Source organism: Oncorhynchus nerka, linkage group LG20, assembly GCF_034236695.1.
Source record: "Oncorhynchus nerka isolate Pitt River linkage group LG20, Oner_Uvic_2.0, whole genome shotgun sequence".
Lineage (NCBI taxonomy): Eukaryota > Metazoa > Chordata > Actinopteri > Salmoniformes > Salmonidae > Oncorhynchus > Oncorhynchus nerka.
The window spans coordinates 29,707,995-29,729,557 of record NC_088415.1 but is presented as its reverse complement, the minus strand read 5'-3'; the positions used below and the strand labels follow the sequence as shown (position 1 = coordinate 29,729,557).

At 42.8% G+C, this 21,563-nt stretch overlaps 1 protein-coding gene and 1 pseudogene across 1 annotated transcript in view; both read left to right on the top strand.

Annotated features, from left to right (window-relative positions):
• Positions 1 to 5,175, top strand: part of LOC115102246 (AMP deaminase 1-like) — a 32,516-nt gene extending 27,341 nt beyond the window's left edge. Inside the window, exons 9-15 of the mRNA XM_029621964.2 lie at positions 70 to 233; positions 505 to 631; positions 887 to 1,050; positions 1,202 to 1,322; positions 1,438 to 1,611; positions 1,823 to 1,933; positions 4,628 to 5,175. Coding sequence (XP_029477824.1) covers positions 70 to 233; positions 505 to 631; positions 887 to 1,050; positions 1,202 to 1,322; positions 1,438 to 1,611; positions 1,823 to 1,933; positions 4,628 to 4,783 — 1,017 coding nt within the window. The 3' untranslated portion in view covers positions 4,784 to 5,175. The remainder of the gene's footprint in view (positions 1 to 69; positions 234 to 504; positions 632 to 886; positions 1,051 to 1,201; positions 1,323 to 1,437; positions 1,612 to 1,822; positions 1,934 to 4,627) is intronic.
• A 6,062-nt stretch (positions 5,176 to 11,237) lies between these two features.
• On the top strand, positions 11,238 to 20,641 carry LOC115101649 (uncharacterized; annotated as a pseudogene).
• The last annotated feature ends 922 nt before the right edge of the window (positions 20,642 to 21,563 follow it).

Genomic DNA, 21,563 nt, shown 5'->3' with positions numbered 1-21,563 from the left:
GAGTTAGTATCCCTTTTGTAAACACTGCTTAATTACAATCAGCTAATTCTCCATTCTTTTCGCGCCCAGGAAGTGGCATCTGACCTGGAGGATGCCAGGTACCAATATGCTGAGCCCCGTCTTTCCATCTATGGCTGTAATCCTAACGAGTGGACCAAGCTCTCCGGCTGGTTCAACAAGCATAGAGTCTTCTCCCCTCAACTCAAGTGGATGATTCAAGTGCCCAGGATCTAGTAAGTTCTATCCCTCTGTTCATCAGTGAATGTACTTCCCTCTTTCTGTACCCTTTTTACCATTAGATTCTTCAGGAAGTGTTAGAAATACTTGTTTGGCAAACACAGTAAACAATTATACTATTTTATGAGCGTCATGTTGGCACTCAAAGTAAAAAACAAAACCTGAACAGAATATATTTTTAAACGGCTCTCTAATGAATGATATTCGTGCATTTAGAATAATGTCTGACTAACTTCTAACTGCTCATTCTCTGTACTTCCACCTCAGTGACATCTTTAGAGGCAGGAACTTTGTGCCCCACTTTGGAAAGATGCTGGAGAACATCTTCATGCCTATTTTCCAGGCCACCATCGAACCCCACGCCAACCCTGAGCTCAGCATCTTCCTCAAGCATGTGAGTGAGACTGGCATGAGAGACCAGGGATAAAGGAGGTTTACATTTTTTATTTATAATTTCAAGGGGTATTTCACTCGAATGTCCTAATTCATGATTGTTCTCCAGCCTTGATGGAAATGTTTTCAGAGGGGAGAAATTAGATTTTTTAAATTTGACATTTTCAATCACTTTATAAAAAGACAGATTGGTATGTCGAAAATGCATTGAATATCAAGGCGATCTCTTAATTCTCCATCTTTCTCTGTTCTGTAGGTGACAGGTTTCGACAGTGTGGATGACGAGTCCAAGCACAGTGGTCACATGTTCTGCACCAAGAGCCCCAAGCCAGAGGAGTGGGACATTGTCAAGAACCCCTCCTACAGCTACTACATCTACTACATGTATGCCAACATCACTATGATCAACCAGCTACGCAAGTGAGTATCACATGTCAAATCACAATCACACACTTGTCCTTCAAGAAATTGTTTCAGAAAAAGTAAAAATCAAACATGATACACCCGTGTCATTATCAGTGTCTTAGAGTGCATGGCCATCATTCTGTCTGTGTTTATGTTTGCTTCCTAGAGCTAGGGGAATGAACACCTTCCAGTTCAGGCCCCACTGTGGAGAGGCTGGAGCCGTCACCCATCTGCTGGCCTCCTTCATGACCGCTGACAACATCTCTCATGGCCTCAATCTCAAGAAGGTCAGTAACCTCTCCAAACAAAATAGCCTTCTCTCTTTGGCACCATCAACACATGACACAACTAACTCCTACGGTCTTAATGTTGATGTTTGTATTTAACACTCCCACCCAACAGAGCCCAGTGTTGCAGTACCTCTACTTCCTGGCCCAGATTCCCATTGCCATGTCTCCACTCAGCAACAACAGTCTCTTCCTGGAGTATGCCAAGAATCCTGTTCTGGAGTTCCTCAAGAAGGGCCTGGTCGTCTCCCTGTCCACTGATGACCCTATGCAGTTCCACTACACCAAGGTGAGGCCAAATTGGGTTCCCGTCCGGTACTGTCTGTGTTGTGTAGGATGATATGTATGTTTGGGGCTCTCTTGGTTCATGTTGGTGCATTACGTGCCAATCAACTGACCTAGGGTGCCGTTCATTGGTTTAATCTTTAAGTTTAAAATGGCAATGGTTGATAGAGAGTAAGCAAGATGCCCAGCTCACTCTGCTCTGACTGTGTCCTCAGGAGCCCCTGATGGAGGAGTACGCCATTGCAGCCCAGGTGTTCAAGCTCAGCACCTGTGACATGTGTGAGATCTCCAGGAATAGTGTGCTGCAGAGTGGCCTGTCTAATGAGGTAACAAACCCAACAGACGACAAACAGGATAAACAATACACTGCCTCAGAGACCCACAATTTATCCACGCTGTGGCCTGAATTGTCAGTATATATATATACAGTTGAAGTCAGAAGTTTACATACACTTAGGTTGGAGTCATTAAAACTTGTTTTTCAACCACAACCACTAACAAACTATAGTTTTGACAAGTCGGTTAGGACATCTACTTTGTGCATGACACGAGTCATTTTTACAACAATTGTTTACAGACAGATTATTTCACTTATAATTCACTATATCACAATTCCAGTGGGTCAGAAGTTTACATACATTAAGTTGACTGAGCCTTTAAACAGCTTGGAAAATTCTAGAAAATTATGTCAAGGCTTTAGAAGCTTCTGATAGGCTAATTGACATAATTTGAGTCAATTGGAGGTGTACTTGTGGATGTATTTCAAGGCTTACCTTGAAACTCAGTGCCTCTTTGCTTGACATCATGGGAAAATCAAAAGAAATCAGCCAAGACCTCAGAATAAAAATTGTAGACCTCCACAAGTCTGTTTCCAAACGCCTGAAGGTACCACATTCATCTGTACAAACAATAGTACGCAAGTATAAACACCATGGGACCACGCAACCGTCATACTGCTCAGGAAGGAGATGCGTTCTGTCTCCTAGAGATGAACGTACTTTGGTGCGAAAAGTGCAAATCAATCCCAGAACAACAGCAAAGGACCTTGTGAAGATGCTGGAGGAAACAGGTACAAATGTATCTATATCCACAGTAAAACGAGTCCTATATCGACATCACCAAAAACACTCACAAACTTTTACAGATGCACAATCGAGAGCATCCTGTCGGGCTGTATCAACGCCTGGTACGGCAACTGCTCCGCCCATAACCGTAAGGCTCTCCAGAGGGTAGTGACGTCTGCAGAACGCATCACCAGGGGCAAACTACCTGCCCTCCAGGACACCTACACCACCCAATGTCACAGGAAGGCCAAAAAGATCATCAAGGACAACAACCACCCGAGCCACTGCCTGTTCACCCCGTTATCATCCAGAAGGTGAGGTCAGTACAGGTGCATCAAAACTGGGATCGAGAGACTGAATAACAGCTTCTATCTCAAGGCCATCAGACTGTTATACAGCCATCACTACCATTGAGTGGCTGCTGCCAACATACTGACTCCACTACAGCCACTGGAAAAATGGATGTAATAAATGTATCACTAGCCACTTTAAACAATGACACTTCATATAATGTTTACATACCCTACATTACTCATTTCATATGTATATACTGTACTCTATACAATCTACTGCATCTTGCCATCTTGATGTAATGTATCACTAGCCACTTTAAACAATGACACTTCATATAATGTTTACATATACACAGCATCTTGCCTATGCCGTTCTATACCATCACTCATTCATATATATTTTTTTATGTACATATTCTTATTCATTCCTTTACACTTATGTGTTTAATGTAATTGTTGTGAAATTGTTAGGTTAGATTACTAGTTGGAAATTACTGAATTGTCAGAACTAGATGCACAAGCATTTCGCTACACTCGCATTAACATCTGCTAACTATGTGTATGTGAAAAATAAAGTTTGGTTTGATTTGACAGGCCGAAAGGCCGCTCAGCAAGGAAGAAACCACTGCTCCAAAACCGCCATAAAAAAGACAGATTACAGTATGCAACTGCACATGGGGACAAAGATCGTACTTTTTGGAGAAATGTCCTCTGGTCTGATGATACAAAATAGAACTGTTTGGCCATAATGACCATCGTTATGTTTGGAGGAAAAAGGGGGAGGCTTGCAAGCCGAAGACACCATCCCAACCGTGAAGCACGGGGGTGGCAGCATCATGTTTTGGGGGTGCTTTGCTGCAGGAGGGACTGGTGCCTTTCACAAAATAGATGGCATCATGAGGTGGGAAAAGTATGTGGATATATTTTGAAGCAACATCTCAAGACACCAGCCAGGAAGTTAAAGCTTGGTCTCAAATGGGTCTTCCAAATGGACAATGACCCCAAAGTTGTGGCAAAATGGCTTAAGTACAACAAAGTAAAGGTATTGGAGTGGCCATCACAAAGCCCTGACCTCAATCCCGTAGAAAATTTGTGGGCAGAACTGAAAAAGTGTGTGCGAGCAAGGAGGCCTACAAACCTGACTCAGTTACACCAGCTCTGTCAGGAGGAATGGGCAAAAATTCACTCATTATTGTGGGAAGCTTGTGGAAGGCTACCCGAAATGTTTGACCCAAGTTAAATAATTTAAAGGCAATGCTACCAAATACTAATTGAGTGTAACTTCTGATCCACTGGGAATGTGATCAAATAAATAAAAGCTGAAATAAATCATTCTCTCTACTATTATTCTGACATTTCACATTCTTAGAATAAAGTGGTGATCCTAACTGACCTAAGACAGGGAATGTTTACTAGGATTAAATGTCAGAATTGTGAAAAACTGAGTTTAAATGTATTTGGCTAAGGTGTATGTAAACTTCCGACTTCAACTGTAAATATTTTTACCAAGACATGCCACGATTCATGGTTAATTTCAGGCTTTTCAAGCATTTTGTTACGTTACAATACACAATAAAGCAATGTGTTGGATTACACAACACTGTCGTAGATTGCCATGGCTAAATTTCCTCTGAACCTTGTTGCCTTGGGTTTTTATCTACAGGAGAAGACTCACTTTCTGGGTGCCGACTATCTGAAGGAGGGCCCTGAGGGCAACGACATCCGCAAGACCAATGTGGCCCAGATCCGTATGGCCTATCGCTACGAGACACTGTGCTATGAGCTCAACCTCATCAAGGAGGGTCTGAAGACTGACTGATAAATCTTAGATATTATGTTTTATGTTGACAGCCCCTGCTAAATGTATCGATTATTTAAGACAAACCCTTATTGTGTACTAGTGTTCTCTCCATGGCAAACCACATGGTCTATTTATTAGAATGGGTCGTGTGCTTTTAGTGTTATCTTGTGGCTATGTTCAACTCCGTTCAATTTAACATATGTTTAATTTAACATAAATGTAACGTAAGTGTTGCATATGTAGTGATCATCCTGTATGATGTATTCCATCTTTTCATTTAATTGGTTTCACTGGTCTTTTACTTGTTTATGTGAAAACACATTTCATGCTTAATGTGCCATATTGTGGGATGACACAATTACAATAAGGATTTAAAACAAATAAATAAAATGTCAAATAGTTTAATTTGATTTCTGTATGAATCTCTTTTGTCAAACCAAACCATGACTGAATTGATGCCCTTGCCCCGTCAATTGCTTATTTCAGAGGGGATACAAATGACATATTCCTGTGATTGTGTCAATCTGCCTCCTCCATCCAGTCGTCGATGACAGCAGGAGCTGGTGACGATTTAGCTCCCATGATCAATACGGAGCCCCCTAAAAACTCTCACTTGGTTCGAGTTGTGCCACTAGCTAATTTTTTGGTGCCTGCTTATTCCTTGCTGTCCAAGATTGGTGGACGGTAGTTGGAAGAAAACAATTTTTTGGTCTAAAATAAGACATTTTGGTGATACAGTAGTTAGCTATTGCTAGCTTTAGCGGCTAATCAACTAACTAGGACTAGTGTGTGGCTAACTAGCTCGCTCGCGAACTAGCGACTGAAATAGAACACCCGATTTGGAAGGCATCGTGATTTGCTTCTGTGGGAAACAATTGTAATGAGTCAACTAAGACGGAAAATATAGGTAACACTGATGTCGAAAACTAAACCTAGGGAACAGGTCTAATTTGCTACTTACAGTACTTGATTTGCTATTTAAGAAGTTGGGTTTGCTGCAAGCGGACCTCGAAAGCAACACACTGGTAACGTTAATATATTTTCCTACGATTCAGTGGATTAAAAGTAAAGCAAAATATTAACTGTCAGAGATTAGGCGTTTTGCTTGGTGTCACCGTTATCTGGTCTCATGTTTAATTTGCTGATGAGCTGCTACTAATGATCAGTAACGTATTGCTGCTGATCCTTTTGTCACAATCAATTAATAAAAAATGAGTGCTGGTGTTATTGAAAGAAAGTCCTAAGAATTATCTTAATTTCAGCTAATTCACCAACAAACCATGCACGGTGTGATGGATATATTTTTGTTGAGTTAATCTATGTAATTAAATATCCTGGTTAGGATAATCTTAATTGGATGTAAACAGCACAACTCCTCTCTTCATGAATTTACAAATAAATGATGGCAGGCCTGAGATCAGAGAGCTATACTACAAAGCAAGATCAATGAGTTAGCTATCCCAAGGCCGGTATATAGCGATATTGAGTCGTTTCATTTTACTGTAGAAACACATTATATGCAGCCGGCAATACATTCTTATCCCTAGTGGACCAGTTAGTACCTAAAACATTAAACGTTCAGGCTGCATAGGCTTCAATTTCCTCAGAAACTTTATTTAATGGGGCTAAGAAAAATCAAACGGGGAAAATATTCATACTTTCCATATGAAACACCATTTCCAGCACCATGCTAGTGGCTAAATGTTCATTCCGGATGGTGTGCATCGTGTTCAGCCAATCTGGTTGAAACTATCAGATCAAGGGTGCTTTTTCTTTTACACCTGCTGGTTGTAGCTAGATACTGTAACGACCCTGGGTTTATAAGCACGGAAATCGATGCACGAGCATGCTTTTGCAGCACAGTCGATAGCGCGTCGGACCTCAGGTTAGAAGGTCAAGGGTTCGAGACCTGCTCCCTGCCTGTATCGTTACAATACGTTTTGAGCAAAGATTATGGATATACTGACAAGATACTTGTCTCTCCGCCCCAAAAATGGGAGTCTTTGTCCACAAAGCTGCACAGCGTGCTGTCTAGCTCCCGCCTATCCTTTGGATTGGTGGATACATCTCATTATTGTAATCCTTTTTGGAATATTCGATGATGTGGTCGAAGTAGTCTCATTGTCTGTAACTGAGTGGGTTCTGTATAGGTGTTCTGTATAGGTTACGGATGTTAGGTCTCCACACCTGGTAGGCTGGCTGTCCAAGTGTGCCATAGGTTAGTATGCCCCTTGGTTTTTGGATCTGTTGGGATCTTCTGACATCCATCCCTTCCTATACGCACTGCTGATCTGAATCAGTGAGGTCATTCATACATGTGGAACCATTCAAATCAAACCAAAGTTGACTTGTCACGTGCGCCGAATACAACAGGTATTACAGTATTACAACCTTACGGTGAAATGCTTACTTACAGGCTCTAACCAATAGCGCAAAAAAGGTGTTAGGTGAACAATAGGTAAGTAAAGAAATAAAACAACAGTAAAAAGCCAGGCTATATACAGTAGCAAGGCTATAAAAGTAGCGAGGCTACATACAGACACCGGTTAGTCAGGCTGATTGAGGTAGTATCTACATGTAGAAATGGTAAAAGTGACTATGCATATATGATGAACAGAGAGTAGCAGTAGCGTAAAAGAGGGGTTGGCGGGTGGCGGGACACAATGTAGATAGCCCGGGTTGGCCAATGTGCAGGAGCACTGGTTGGTCGGCCCAATTGAGGTAGTATGTACATGAATGTATAGTTAAAGGGACTATGCATATATGATAAACAGTGAGTAGCAGCAGCGTAAAAAGGGGGGTTGGGGAAGGCACACAATGCAAATAGTCCGGGTAGCCATTTGATTGCTTGTTCAGGAGTCTTATGGCTTGGGGATAAAAACTGTTGAGAAGCCTTTTTGTCCTATACTTGGCACTCCGGTACCGCTTGCCATACGGTAGTAGAGAGAACAGTCTATGACTGGGGTGGCTGGAGTCTTTGACTATTTTTAGGGCCTTCCTCTGACACTGCCTGGTATAGAGGTCCTGGATGGCAGGCAGCTTAGCCCCAGTGATGTACTGGGCCGTACGCACTACCCTCTGTAGTGCCTTGTGGTCAGAGGCGAGCAATTGCCGTACCAGGCAGTGATGCAACCATTCAGGATGCTCTCGATGTTGCAGCTGTAGAACCTTTTGAGGATCTCAGGACCCATGCCAATTTTTTTTCGTTTCCTGAGGGGGAATAGTCTTTGTTGTGCCCTCTTCACGACTGTCTTAGTGTGTTTGGACCATTCTAGTTTGTTGTTGATGTGGACACCAAGGAACTTGAAGCTCTCAACCTGCTCCACTACAGCCCCATGAAATGAGAATGGGGGCGTGCTCCGTCCTCCTTTTCCTGTAGTCCACAATCATCTCCTTAGTCTTGGTTATGTTGAGGGATAGTTTGTTATTCTGGCACCACCAGTCCAGGTCTCTGACCTCCCTATAGGCTGTCTCGTTGTTGTCGGTGATCAGGCCTACCACTGTTGTGTCGTCTGCAAACTTAATGATGGTGTTGGAGTCGTGCCTGACCATGCAGTCGTGGGTGAACAGGGAGTACAGGAGGGGACTGAGCATGCACCCCTGTGGAGCTCCAGTGTTGAGGATCAGCATGGCAGATTGTCTTTTTGTCTCATTGTCTTGAGTTTTGGGAGCATCATATCTCCTTTCCACATGATCTTCTCTCCCTTTGGCATTGACCCCATCCTCATTGTTTGTTAGGATCTCTGATTCTTGCTCCATGTTCTCATACCTTCTGTATCCTGAAAACGGGGATGAAACGCATAGACCTGTTCTGTCAGGGATTTTTGTCTGAGGTCTTGGGTGCTTGCAACTGGGTTAACTCCTTGGGACCAGATGGCTTCCTCCTCATCAGTCTGCTGAAGTTTCATCCCCATCTCCTCCACGTACTGTGTTTGACATTCTTTTTCAAGCAGGCTGTTTCCTCTCTTCCAAGGTCTCATGTGCCACAGGTAGGTCATTCATTAACATCAACATATTGCGATGGAGCACTCTGATGTCCTTGGCACCATTCTCCTTTTCCACCTTGTAGACTGGTCCTTCCCAATCTTCTCTACCACCCTGCCTCCCAGTAGGCCTGCAATTTGCCCGGTCCTCCTCTCTCTGACATATTCTTCACCAAGATTCTGTCTCCAGGTTGGAGGGCCACTGCCTTTTCACCATGGTCGTAGTGTCTTGTGCTTTTAGCCGAGGACTTTTGACTGTTTTCAGATGCAACTCGGTAAGCTTCCTACATTTTGGTGGCCCAGTTCTGAGCATAGACTGGGTGTGACACCTGTTCATCAGTCTGATTGAGGCCAAACAACCGGTCAATGGGCAGTCGAGGTGGCTGGCCAAAAAGAAGGAAGTGTGGTGACAAGCCTGTTGCTTCGTTACGAGTGCAGTTGTTTGCATGTACGATATGAGGTAAGTGGTTTTTCCATTGTGATTCATTTTCTTCAGGAAGAGTGGGAAGCATCTGTAGCAGCGTACGATTCATCTGTTCCACTAGGTTTCCCTGAGGAGGATCTAGCGTTGTGCGGGAGTGGCCGACCCCTGCCAGCTCCTGAAGTCTTCCAAAGAGTTTGTTTTCAAATTCCCAGCCTTGATCGTGGTGGCGCCTCTTGAGGATATCCGGTTTTCTCCGCTGCTGTCTTTGCAGACTTGTTGCGGGTGGCGTAGGTCTGTGTAAACCTTGTGAAATTATCGACTGATACTAAGATGTATTCATACCCCCCCTCCCCTCCCTCCCTCCCTCCCACACACACACACACACACGTAGAACAGTATTTTGAGACCAACTCAAAGGGAGCAATTGTTGCCCATTGGAGCTTTCCGTGGCACATTTGGTATTTTTTGCTTGATGCAACTACATTTCTTTGTGACATAGTCCTCAACTTCTTCTTGAATAAATGGCCAATAAAATTGCTCTCTCGCCAGGTGAGTAACCTTATCTGCACTCACACGCCCCATGTCATTATGTAGGTGTTTCAACACAGTGGCCTTGAATGTTCTAGTGATGACTAACCAACCTTTCTGTCAAGGATTCCATTCTTAGTCTGCAGTTTGGTACACTCATGCAGCAAGCGTTTGGCTCTCACACACAGTTGCCTTTTCTCTGTGTCTATTGGTTGTCGCCTCTTTAACATGGCCATCTCGAGGCAACTCCAATATAAAATGTTTTTTCTCAAATTTGCCGGGATGTCACATGTCATCCTACTTCTGAGGAACACTTGTAACAACTTAAGCATTACAAAACTTATATTCGATCAAATAAACCTCATGTAGAAAAAAAGCCATTAATTGACCTCCATACAATTTTTTATTTTTAAATTTAACCTTTATTTAACTAATTCTTATTTACAATGACGGCCTACCCCGGCCAAACCCAGACGACGCTGGGCCAATTGTGCACCGCCCTATGGGACTCCCAATCACAGCCGGATGTGATGCAGCCTGGACTCAAACCGAAGCCTATGCATCCTTAGTGGATAATGTATTGCCGGCTGCGTAAAATGCATTTGGATGGTAAGATAAACGACTCATTATTGCCATCTGTCGGCTTTTGCTCTATAAGTTAGCCAGCTAACTTGCCTAAGTGTTCTGAAACAACTTTTTTGTTGTTGGAATATAATCATTAAATGGGCATGGTCTCATTGACTCAACAACCAAAAACACATCTAAGTTTAGCTTTCTTAATGAACCAGAAAATCAATAGTAGTTTCTGGTGGTTCATCAAAGTTAGCTGGCTAACCCATTGATCCTGCTCTGTAGTATACCCCTCTGTCCAGTGTGAGACGGAAAATAGATTCCACATGACCTAATAGAAGCTTAATTGACTGTTTAAGAGAAACCAGACTCCTTACCCTTTCTCTGGTACCCCACCTAGGGCAAGTTCAGTCATGCAGCAATTATTGGAGAGGGCGGTTTAGCTGTGGTTATTTTGAAGGTGCAATTAGGATTTATCTTGGTAGGTTTGGGTCTTGATGATCCCTGTTTGGATTCTACTGGGGTGACACTACAAGTTCAAAGGTACCCTGGAATGACAACCTGACCATCCTTCATGACTGTTAAAATTCTAATTATAGCTGGTAAACAATTCTGAAACCAAAGCTTCTAACTGGATGCAAGTCTCCTAACCATAATTATGGACAGTCGGTTGATGCTTTCTTCCTTAGTCTCAGGAAATGCAGGATAGGCCTTCCTGTATAACACACAGTTTTCAGTGTGGGATGTCCTGGCTGTGAGAGTACACTACATACATTAGATTTATGTCAAACCAAACAAAAGGCATAATTTGCGAAGCCTGAATAACGACTGTCTCTGGTCAAATTGATTCCCTAGCCTCCTCCTAGCTGGCTCTGCTGGAATGCAGCACATAATTATTATTATCACGAGCAGCACTGTGGAATTTCACCATGTCTCCCTTTTCTAAATGCTTTCAGCTTTCAAAAAAATGTGCAAGGTGTCCAAGAACTTTGCTTCCAGCAAACAGAGTACGGTAACTCAATTGGAAAGGAATCTGCCCGGAACAGGAGTCTGAATATATTTAGGGAAGATTTCACATAGGGACTTGCGCCTCACAATACAATGAGGAGGCTGTGCAAGATCATGAATATGAGTATTGCATGGCAAACTGTTCAGTTGTAGTTTTAGCACAAGCTAAACCCAATATGGAGCAATTCACTGTAAAGGACTCAAAATGTCAATGTTTCAATTGTCTGTTCCTATCAAATAGGAATAGCAATATATAACACATTTTACAGTAATACAACATTACTGTGGTTGTGATATGGGTTAACCGGAATCCTCAATAGTTTATCTTAATTGTTTGTCACGGGCCCTTTGTCCGTCATTGCTCCTATCTTCAGTTAATGTTTTCACGGCTTTAAGGCCTAGATGTGCTGAAGTCGGCATAAGCATTCTTGAAATATCTGTCCTTCCTCATCCACTGAAAGAGATGTTTGAGATAAGAGTAAATTAGATCAAATGTTTTAATCTATCATGGTGTTCTGTAATGGGACAGCTGTGGTTAATGATGGGACTGAGGGACAACCAACTCCCCGGGGGGGGGGGGGGGGGGGTGGCTCCCAGACTGACTGACAGACACCCCTCTGGCTGCTAAAAGCTCCAGCGCCTTGTTCCTGTCGTTGCCTTCTTTTCTCCTCCGGGTTTTATTTTTGGCTACTGACCTTGACAGGAGCCTATCCTTTCCTGCTTCCTCCAGCCAAACACATCCCGTACGCCTTCCACTACATCAGGAGTGTGCTGTTGAAATAGTGTTGTCCTTCTCACTAGATTGTACATTCTCTTCGACAGGTTTCTCTTTGCTTTCTCTTCGGAGTGTTTTAACTTGTTTTGAAGCGTTAACGGATAAGTAACTTGTGTCCTTTGCTTTGTAGGTCTTTCTTTAAGAGGAAAGGAGGGAAAAGAGCAGACTCTGTTTAAAGGAAGAGTGGTTTAAAAAGAAAAGGATAGAACACAGACCCCTGTAAAACTCATTGCCTTCCATAGGCTACTGTGGCTAAACCAATCGCTGGACAGACTCACTGTATTTAACAGTGTCTGTCTGTACACCGGAAGGGCCTTCATGCCTACATCAACCATGCAGTGAGGGTGAGCTGGCAGTGTGCTCACTCCCTCCACGCTGGCTTTGGGCCTAGAGCAGGGGAGAGGGGAGAAGTGGACGGAAAGTTGGATCCCCCTCAGAATCACTCCTGTTTCAGTAAGACTTCAACTGCAATACCAGAGTCCAAACCATTTATAGAGCCTTTGCAATCTCTTACAACAGACACTACAAACATTTTCCAATTAGATAGGATGATCCTCAACAATGGTGAACTGAATGTGGGTGGTGTGTTGGAAGTTAAGTTGACCAAACACCTACCTCTGTCAGTGGATGACCATGGAGAGAGCCTGCCCCCAGGGAATTTCTATACCTCAAGGGGCTTCTGGCGGAGGCTGGAGGGAGACGAGTTGTTCTGGGAGAAGGGAAGAAATACCTCAGCAGAGCCTCAGAGTCATCTATCTCCCTCACCTTTGACCATGTCCAGCTGAACACCTGACTAGAGACAACACATATGAGGATGTCAAGCCATCTCCTACTATGTGTCTCCCCATTGTGTGTCCCCGACCCTGGACCATGGCACAGAGACAGAACCCTCTCACCCCAAAGGTAGTAATGACAGCTGTTACAGGAAATGTGAAACAATAGTATAATATATATAAATTTATAAACATGCTTTAATCTTTCATTAACACCTTGTCTCCTGTGTCACAGCTTCCTCCCAAGCCTCTCACGTTGCGGCTGGAGAGGAAGGACTCACTGGCAGCAACACAATCCTCACCTACAGAAGCCCCCCCTAGACCTGCTTTACCCAAGCGACCCACAACCATCCATAAAACACACAGACTGCCTCAGGTAAACACACACAAGCATTTCATAAGCGTTTTCTACAAGGTGGAAATTGTATTTCTTCAAACTACTATGGCGGTTGTATATAATTTTGACTCTGAGTGGGAAAAGCATGCTATTAGGTGGATTGGTCTGTTTGTATGACTACACATAAAGAAGCCAAGCTAGTGTTGTAGGCCTACACTCCGTTGTCAATTTGGAGATGTCTGAGCTTCCTGTGTGCTTGGCTCTGGATCCAGGTCACTCATTCTACTACTCAAGTTGAAACTTGACTGATGGCCCTATCCAATCCAAACCAGTGCCCATTAGAAAACAATGTTTTTCAGTGCAACAAGGAAGTGTGCTTAAATCACATTTATTTGATTGGCCACAATTTTATTACTAGTTTAAGTGGCCAGACATGATTTTTATTTGTATCAGATCAATATGTGTGTGTGTGTGTGTGGTTTCCGTGATGCAGTATGTCAACAAGATTCATGTGATCTTCGACACCAAGCGAGTGAAGAGCCAGGGAGGTTCAGCGCATGGTATGACAATTACCCTTCAACTTGTCTAGAAGATAGATAAACTACTCACTGTAAAGACCCAGTTTTGAGATACATTACATCACTGTTACAAATACAGTACAAAGACACTGTCAGTCTCCTATGATGTCTCTTTCTTTCATCCCTTTATTACACTCCTGTCTCGCTTTTTCTCTCTGTCTATGTATCTCGCATGCGCACACTCACTCAAGGCATGGATCTGGGAAAGGGTACCAAAATATTTCTGTGGCATTGGAGGTCCCCAATAACACAGTGGTCTCCATTATTCTTAAATGGAAGAAGTTAGGAACCACCAAGACTCTTCCTTGCAGGCTGCCAGGTGAAACTGAGCAATCGGGGGAGAAGGGCCTTGGTAAGGGGATGACCAAGAACCCAACGGTCACTGACAAAGCTCTAGAGTTCCTCTGTGGAGATGGGAGAACCTTCCAGAAGAACAACCATCTCTGTAGCACTCCACCAATCAGCCCTTTATGGTAGTGGCCAGATGGAAGCCACTCCTCAATAAAAGCCACATGACGGCACTCTTGGATTTTGCCAGAAGGCACCTAAAGACTCTCGGAACATGAGAAACAAGATTCTCTGTTCTGATGAAACCAAGATTGAACTCTTTGGCCTGAATGCCAAGCGTCACGTCTGGAGGAAACCTGGCACAATCCCTATGGTGAAGCATGGTGGTGGTAGCATCGTGCTGTGGGGAGGTTTTTCAGCGGCAGGGACTGGTATACTAGTCAGGATCAAGGGAAAGATGAACTGAGCAAAGTACACTGAGTCAGAACTGTACAATTGAAAACCACAACTGTCATGAGTGTCTGTCTGTCATGTGTGAGTTATGATCAATTAAAAAAATATATATATATACTGTCTCCTCCCTATGTCACATGACAGTTAAATCAAAAACCTGCTCCAGAGCACTCAGGACCTCAGACTGGGGTGAAGGCTCACCTTCCAACAGGACAACAACAGTAAGACAACGCAGGAGTGGCTTCAGGACAGCCAAGACAATGTAGGAGTGGCTTCAGGACAAGTCTCTGAGTGGCCCAGCCAGAGCCCGGACTTGAACCCGATCGAACATCTCTGGAGAGACCTGACATAGCTTGAGAGGATCTGCAGAGAAGAATGGGAGAAACTCCCCAAATACAGGTGTGCCAAGCTTGTAGTGTCAAGAAGACTCGAGGCTGTAATTGCTGCCAACAGTGCTTCAACAAAGTACTGCGTAAAGGGTCTGAATACTTACGTGAATATATATTTCAATTTTTTATATACATTTGCAAAAATGTCTAAATCAATCAATCAATCAAACGTATTTATAAAGCTCTTTTTACATCAGCCGACTGTTTTTGTTTTGACATTATGGGGTATTGTGTGTAGATTTTGGGGGGGTGGTAACATAACAAAATGTGGAAAAAGTCGAGGGGTCTGAATGCTTTCCGAATGCACTGTAGCACAAACCCCTGAGGTTCCTTACTGCTATTATAAACTGGTTACCAAAGTAATTAAAACCATGGCTTTCTGCCAATCAGCATTCAGGGCTCAAACCAGTTTATAAAATACATTTTAGCCTGCCTGTACACATAGATTCAAAGAGTTCAAACTAAAGTCTATTAAAATGTCTTAGCAAATCAGAATGGTGTGTTTTGAGAATGATAATTTATATATTTTAGGATGTGTTATGTTCCACCCATTTTCGAGTCGTGTGAATTTATTGTAAATAAAAGTTTTGTTCATAGACAATGAAACAAGCAGCTAGTATGTTATGTAATCCTGGTGTAGTCCCTTGTTGATACTTGTCATCAGGATATTCTTTGTGTTTAGGGGTGTAGTTATGGAGTTATATACTGTAGGCTTGTCACGAAGGCAACATTTGACAAACTATACGATACCAGGCCAAGTATCACGGTACCGAGTAGTATTGAGATACTACGGTGTAAAAATAATCTGTGGCCTAGCTCTTTCTAAACGTTCTCCAAAAACCTCCCACTGAAATTCACACTTATATTCAATGTTTTGAATAGAATTTCACACTGTTCAGTGTACAGTTCAAGTCAAAAGTTTGGACACCTACTCATTTCTCTTAATTTTTAGCAAAGGGAAATGACGATCCATCATTACTTTAAGACATGAAGGTCAGTCAATCCAGAACATTTGAAGAACTTTGAAGAACATTTTTTCTTAAAGTGCTGTTGTTAAAAACCCATCAAGCACTATGATGAAACTGTCTCATGAGGACCGCCACAGGAAAGGAAGACCCAGATTTACCTCTGCTGCAGAGGATAAGTTCATTAGAGTTAACTGCAACTCAGAAATCGGCAACTAACTGCACCTCCAGATTGCAGCTCAAATAAAGCTGAAGTAACAGACACATCTCAACATCAACTGTTCAGATGAGATCGCTTGAATCAGGCCTTCATGGTTGAATTGTTGCAAAGAAACCACTACTAAAGGACACTAATAAGAAGCAGAGACTTTCTTGGGCCAAGAAACACGGGCAATGGACATTAGACCGGTGGAAATCTGTCCTTTGGTCTGATGAGTCCAAATGTGAGATTTTTGGTTCCAACCTCCGTGTCTGTGAGACGCAGAGTAGGTGAACTGATGATCTCTGCATGTGTGGTACCCACCATGAAGCATGGAGGAGGAGCTGTGATGGTGTGGGGGTGCCTTGCTGGTGACACTGTCAGTGATTTGTTTAGATTTCAAGGCACACTTAACCAGCATGGCTACCACAGCATTCTGCAGTGATACGCCATCCCATCTGGTTTAAGCTTAGTGGTACAATCATTTGTTTTTCAACAGGACAATGACCCAAAACACACCTCCAGGCAGTGCAAGGGCCATTTGACCAAGAAGGAGAGTGATGGAGTGCTGCATCAGCTTATTAAAGAGCAGCGATCCTATCGAGCAGTGTACGGATTTCTTTTTTTTTTCTCATCTTGGTCAACTGTTACCTTGCACCTGCAGAGGAGATGGCTCAGATGTTCGAGTGCATTTTTGAATTTTGAAAACGTTAGGCACCAAACAGAATTGAAGGAACACCAGAAATAAATATATTTTTGATATAGTTTACTTACATTAGGCCTGAATTAATCCTACCTTTTGAAGCACATCTCATGAGTAGTACAGTTTTCCTTTCTTCCTGTGCCAATCAAATTTGCCTAAACCTACTGTCATGTTACCAGGTTGTTAGCTGTTGTTGGGTAACATGACTGAAAACGTTGTTTGTTATCAAACCAATAATTAGCGACCCTGGATTAGTTTCAAACGGCCTGTGACATGGTTTGTGAAATTATATAAAATGCGTGTGAATCCCAATAGAAAGAAAATGGCATGTCCGGTAATACGGGTCATTAAAATATATATATATATACATAAATGGTTTAGGCTAGAGACAAGCTGTTTTCTTTGCTGTAAAGCTGCAATCAATTATGTCACAAAGCAGTGCTCCATTTTCCCTCTGACACTGAGGCTACATGACAGTGACCTTGCCTAGTCTACTTAGACTGATCTGTGCTCTTGGTTATAAAAGGCGACGCAATTATACAATGTGTCAACATTGCTCGCTGCTCCAAAGTTACAAATGAAACAACTGAAGACTCGTCTGGGTCTGCATCCCCCCTCGCTATCACTGCTAAATTATATATATTTTTTAAATGACGGCGGAATAGACACGCATGAAGAGTGGACGGAGAGAAGTAGGTGAGGAACTGATAGGGGATGAGGATGGCTGATTACAGCTGCCACTCGTGATATGCACATGAAAGTTAAGTGGATATTATTGGACCTGCACATACAACAGACTAGTGGTTGCTTCAGTTCAAACATTTTAGAAAAAAACTGTAGTATCATATGAAACTGTACTACGGTATTCTAAAATGTTTGTATCAATGACGTTTTTGTACCGTGATATTACAGTGGTAACGGTATACCATGCAACACTAATATACTGTGTGTGTGTTTTCCGATCTTGGAGGAGGTAGAGGCGCAGGGAGATCTGGCCAGCCCTGGTGTCCCCCTTCATGCGTAGCGTCATGGAGGCTCCTTTTCCCGCCTCTGGACGCACCATCACACTCAGGAGCTTCCTCCCAGGCTCAGGAAATGAGGTAACACATTCACACCACTAAGAGGACCTCTAGGACTCCATGTAAAGAGTAACTACAGGGGAAGATGGGGCAAAAGTCTGTCCTCTCCTCCGTGACCCAGAAACTGAAAAGTGGTCGCCGTATGTAGGAGAGTGTCAATTCATTAATAGGCGAACAGGGGAGTCTTCTCTTCAGTGTGCTGTCTCGTTGTGGCCATGCCGCGCTGGCGCTGCTCTACCCGTTCACCTGTGTTGATAAAAGGATATTAGAAGGGTGAGCCGGTTAAGGATCGATTCAGACCAGGTGTTAAAATTGTACGACAAGCGACAGTTTATTTCAGAGGGAGAATATCTGGTACACGTAAATACGGCTCTTCCGTTAGTTCGTGTTGGAACAGCAGGCAGAGAGCGAGTAAACAGTCAGCACAGCCGTTATATACGTCACAGAAAGTAGGTTGACTCTAGGAAGATCGGATCTCCGGATTGGTTCAGCTGGTTGTAGTCTGTAGTCTTCCGCCATTGGCTCAGTTGTCTGTCCGTCATCGTAGAATCTTCTTCGGGCACACAGTGTTCGTTTAAAAGGGAGATTATGTGTGTAATGTGGGAGCTATCCTGTAGGGGACCCCACAGGCTTTACTGTGAAAATACGTTGCTATGTGTTGTCTCAGTTATAACAATGCAATAGCCACGTATTTAGCAGTAGATTGGTCTCCTGCATAATAGCAATTCTTTACACCTGGCAGCATACATTTGTGCCTGTGCTGCCCGCTAGCATGCTAGACATCAGCTGCTCTCCCACTCCCTTCCTCATGGGGGCGCTGGCGCCCTGCCTGCCCAAACTTCTGGAGCTGCCCATAGAGGAGGTCAGTGACAAAGGTCACCGTCTGATTCCCAGTGGCTAGTCACTAGATGGCCATGCTACAAAAAAGAAATGTATATATATTTCGTCAGAATTGATGATCAAGTACCCGACTGACTAGTTCTTTGATATAGGGTTAGGGTTACTTAGAATTCTGTTGCGTACAGTTGTTTACCAGACTTAAAGGTAGACTCTGCGATATGATGATGTAGATGCAGAAAGTAAACCGCATAGGGGGTCAATTTTCACAACAACTAAGAGAGGTTAAGCGCAAGGTTCAACTTCTCCGCTGTTTTGGTCCTGTGGCTACCACGCTGTTTCAGCGTGATGTTGGCGAACCATTGCACATGCGCAGATACTGTGGGTGACCTGTGTGAGAGCGAATTGTTGCATCTCGCTCATCTCAATATCTGGTGCTATTCGTGGCAATGTCATTTCGCTGAGTACCTTTTTAATAAAGTATTTTACTGCCACCTAATGGTAGTTCTATGAACGTCTTTACAGTAGGACTAACAAACTGCAATATCAATCTGCAAACACTTACCAACAGTTAATGGTAGAAAGTCTCCGATGTCTAATTCAAAGCCCAATACATTTGACCTGCGTTCATTTTGTCATTGATAATTTAAAGATTCTGTCTCTGTTTTGCATTCTAGGTGCTTATTGTGGATTTAAGTACGGACAAATTTGTCAAACAGGTGTGTATTTAATTGCAACTCATGAAAGATAGGTGTGGTTCCAAAACACAACTGAATAGGGTATGAGGAACACTTTGTGCATGTCTGCGTCTGTGCATGTCTGCGTTCCAAGTGACAGTGTTGAATATTAATGCAACTTGATGATTTCACACATACCAGAGCTTGACTTTATTTTTTGGACTGTAATCCAAGTTCATATAGTGAGACTATTTAATAGTAGTAGCTATGGAGTTTCGCTTCTTTCTTACTCAGAGATCCTATTGGGCTGCTGATATTGGTGGCTAGTTTCGACAACAACCGTTTTTATTGCATAGGCCAGGAATGTTCAACGTTGATGGGGGTGGAGGCCACAAAAAAATTGGAACTCATCATGAGGTGCTGCAGTGGCACGCGGGTCTGCAAACCCACATATGCAGTCAGAGTGAAAGTACATTTACATTACATTTAAGTCATTTAGCAGACGCTCTTATCCAGAGCGACTTACAAATTGGAGTACATAGTGTAGTCTTAGTGAATGGTATTATACAGGCCCTAGCCTTTTGGGGGCCCTTGTTAGACTAACTTACCCAATCTAAAAAAAATGTTTTTGCTGACATAGGCTAATTGTGTGACTGTCAGTGACTGACATAACAAGATAAAAACAGCTGATGCACAACCAAATTTCTATTTTGAACCTTGTACATTCTACTAATCTAACTCAACGGTAATTTGAAACACTGACTGACACCAATACCCCCGACCCCCTAACAACAAAATTGATTTTGCAGGTCACCAGTTGCGCATCCCTGGCATAGGTGAATCACAGTACACGGGTAGCCAGTTGCCTTGTTTCACATAAGTAGTAGGCCATCTCTTGCATGATGTGAGTTTCCCTGGGCTGTCCTGTTAACTACTTCTTGTTTCCAAGCTTGGTGATGAGGACTGTATCTTGCCCAGTAAGCTTCAGGCTGCACTGCTGGAGATCCTGGAGGAGAGATAGCAGATACTGAGGCAAGATGAAGGAGATTGCACAGGAGGTTTGCACAGCTACCTATTACTACATATTCATCTTGAAAAGGGCCTCGCAGCCAAAACATTGAAGAAACAATGTCTCCTTTCAGTCCCCTTGTCTCTCTGTCCATGTGTTGGCTATAGGGTAATTGTATAGAAAGCCAATTCTTGAAGCATTCTTCACTCGCATCTTCATTTTAACACCATCTACATTATTAGTGACTGTCCCCCTCCCTATCTGTCCGTCAGGGCGGCAGGCCAGTAACCGAAAGGGCTAGTTCGAATACCCAAGCTGTCAAGAAGAAACATCTGTAGACGTGTTCTTGAGCAAGGCACTTGACTTTAATTTGCTCCAGGGGCGTCATACTACTATGGTTGCCCCAGTAAAACAACACATTTCACTGCACCTATCAGGTGTGTGTGTGTGTGTGTGTGTGTGTGTGTGTGAATGTTGCTTCCAATGTAATTGACTACATCATTTCCAATCCCCCATATTTTTTGGGTAAATATATATATCCCATACACGCATGCATATATATATATACATACACATACCTATATAGACATACATACTTTTTAAAAGAATATACCTTTATTATTATTCCCAGCAAACCCTACCGCCGATCCCCCAATTGAAGTAAACTAATAAACACTTCTGCTTCTACCTTCAATCCATACATCTTATACACATTCTACAGTCACAAGTCTACTTTACAATAGTTCTATAGGTAAATCATTTTGTCCATTTTATTTTCAGGGATGAAATTCCTACCGAAGAAGTGACAATGTCTTTCTGGTTGAAAATGCTTCTGTAGGAGAAGATGAGGATCTTCCGCGGGATTGGCCAAGACGTGTGCAAATTATGTCACGGATATAGATATGTACTTGAATCGATCAGAACATTTCAGCTACAAAACTAACCCGTGCCTATTTCTGTTTTTGCTGTTAATTTTTAAAATGTTTGGTTTTAATCAAGTGTTTTGAGTGTTTGCTCTCAGTATTATGGATATAGTTTTTTAAATTTAGTTTTGAACTTGTCTATTTGGAGAAAAATAAGGTAGGCTACACTTTTTACCCTTCAGCTCTCTGTTACAAAACAATGTAAGAATAATTGTATTGTGTGCATGATTGTAACTTTAAATATGACATCATTTTTTAAACTGAGGTTAATGTATGTTTTCCCTGACATTTTGATGTCCT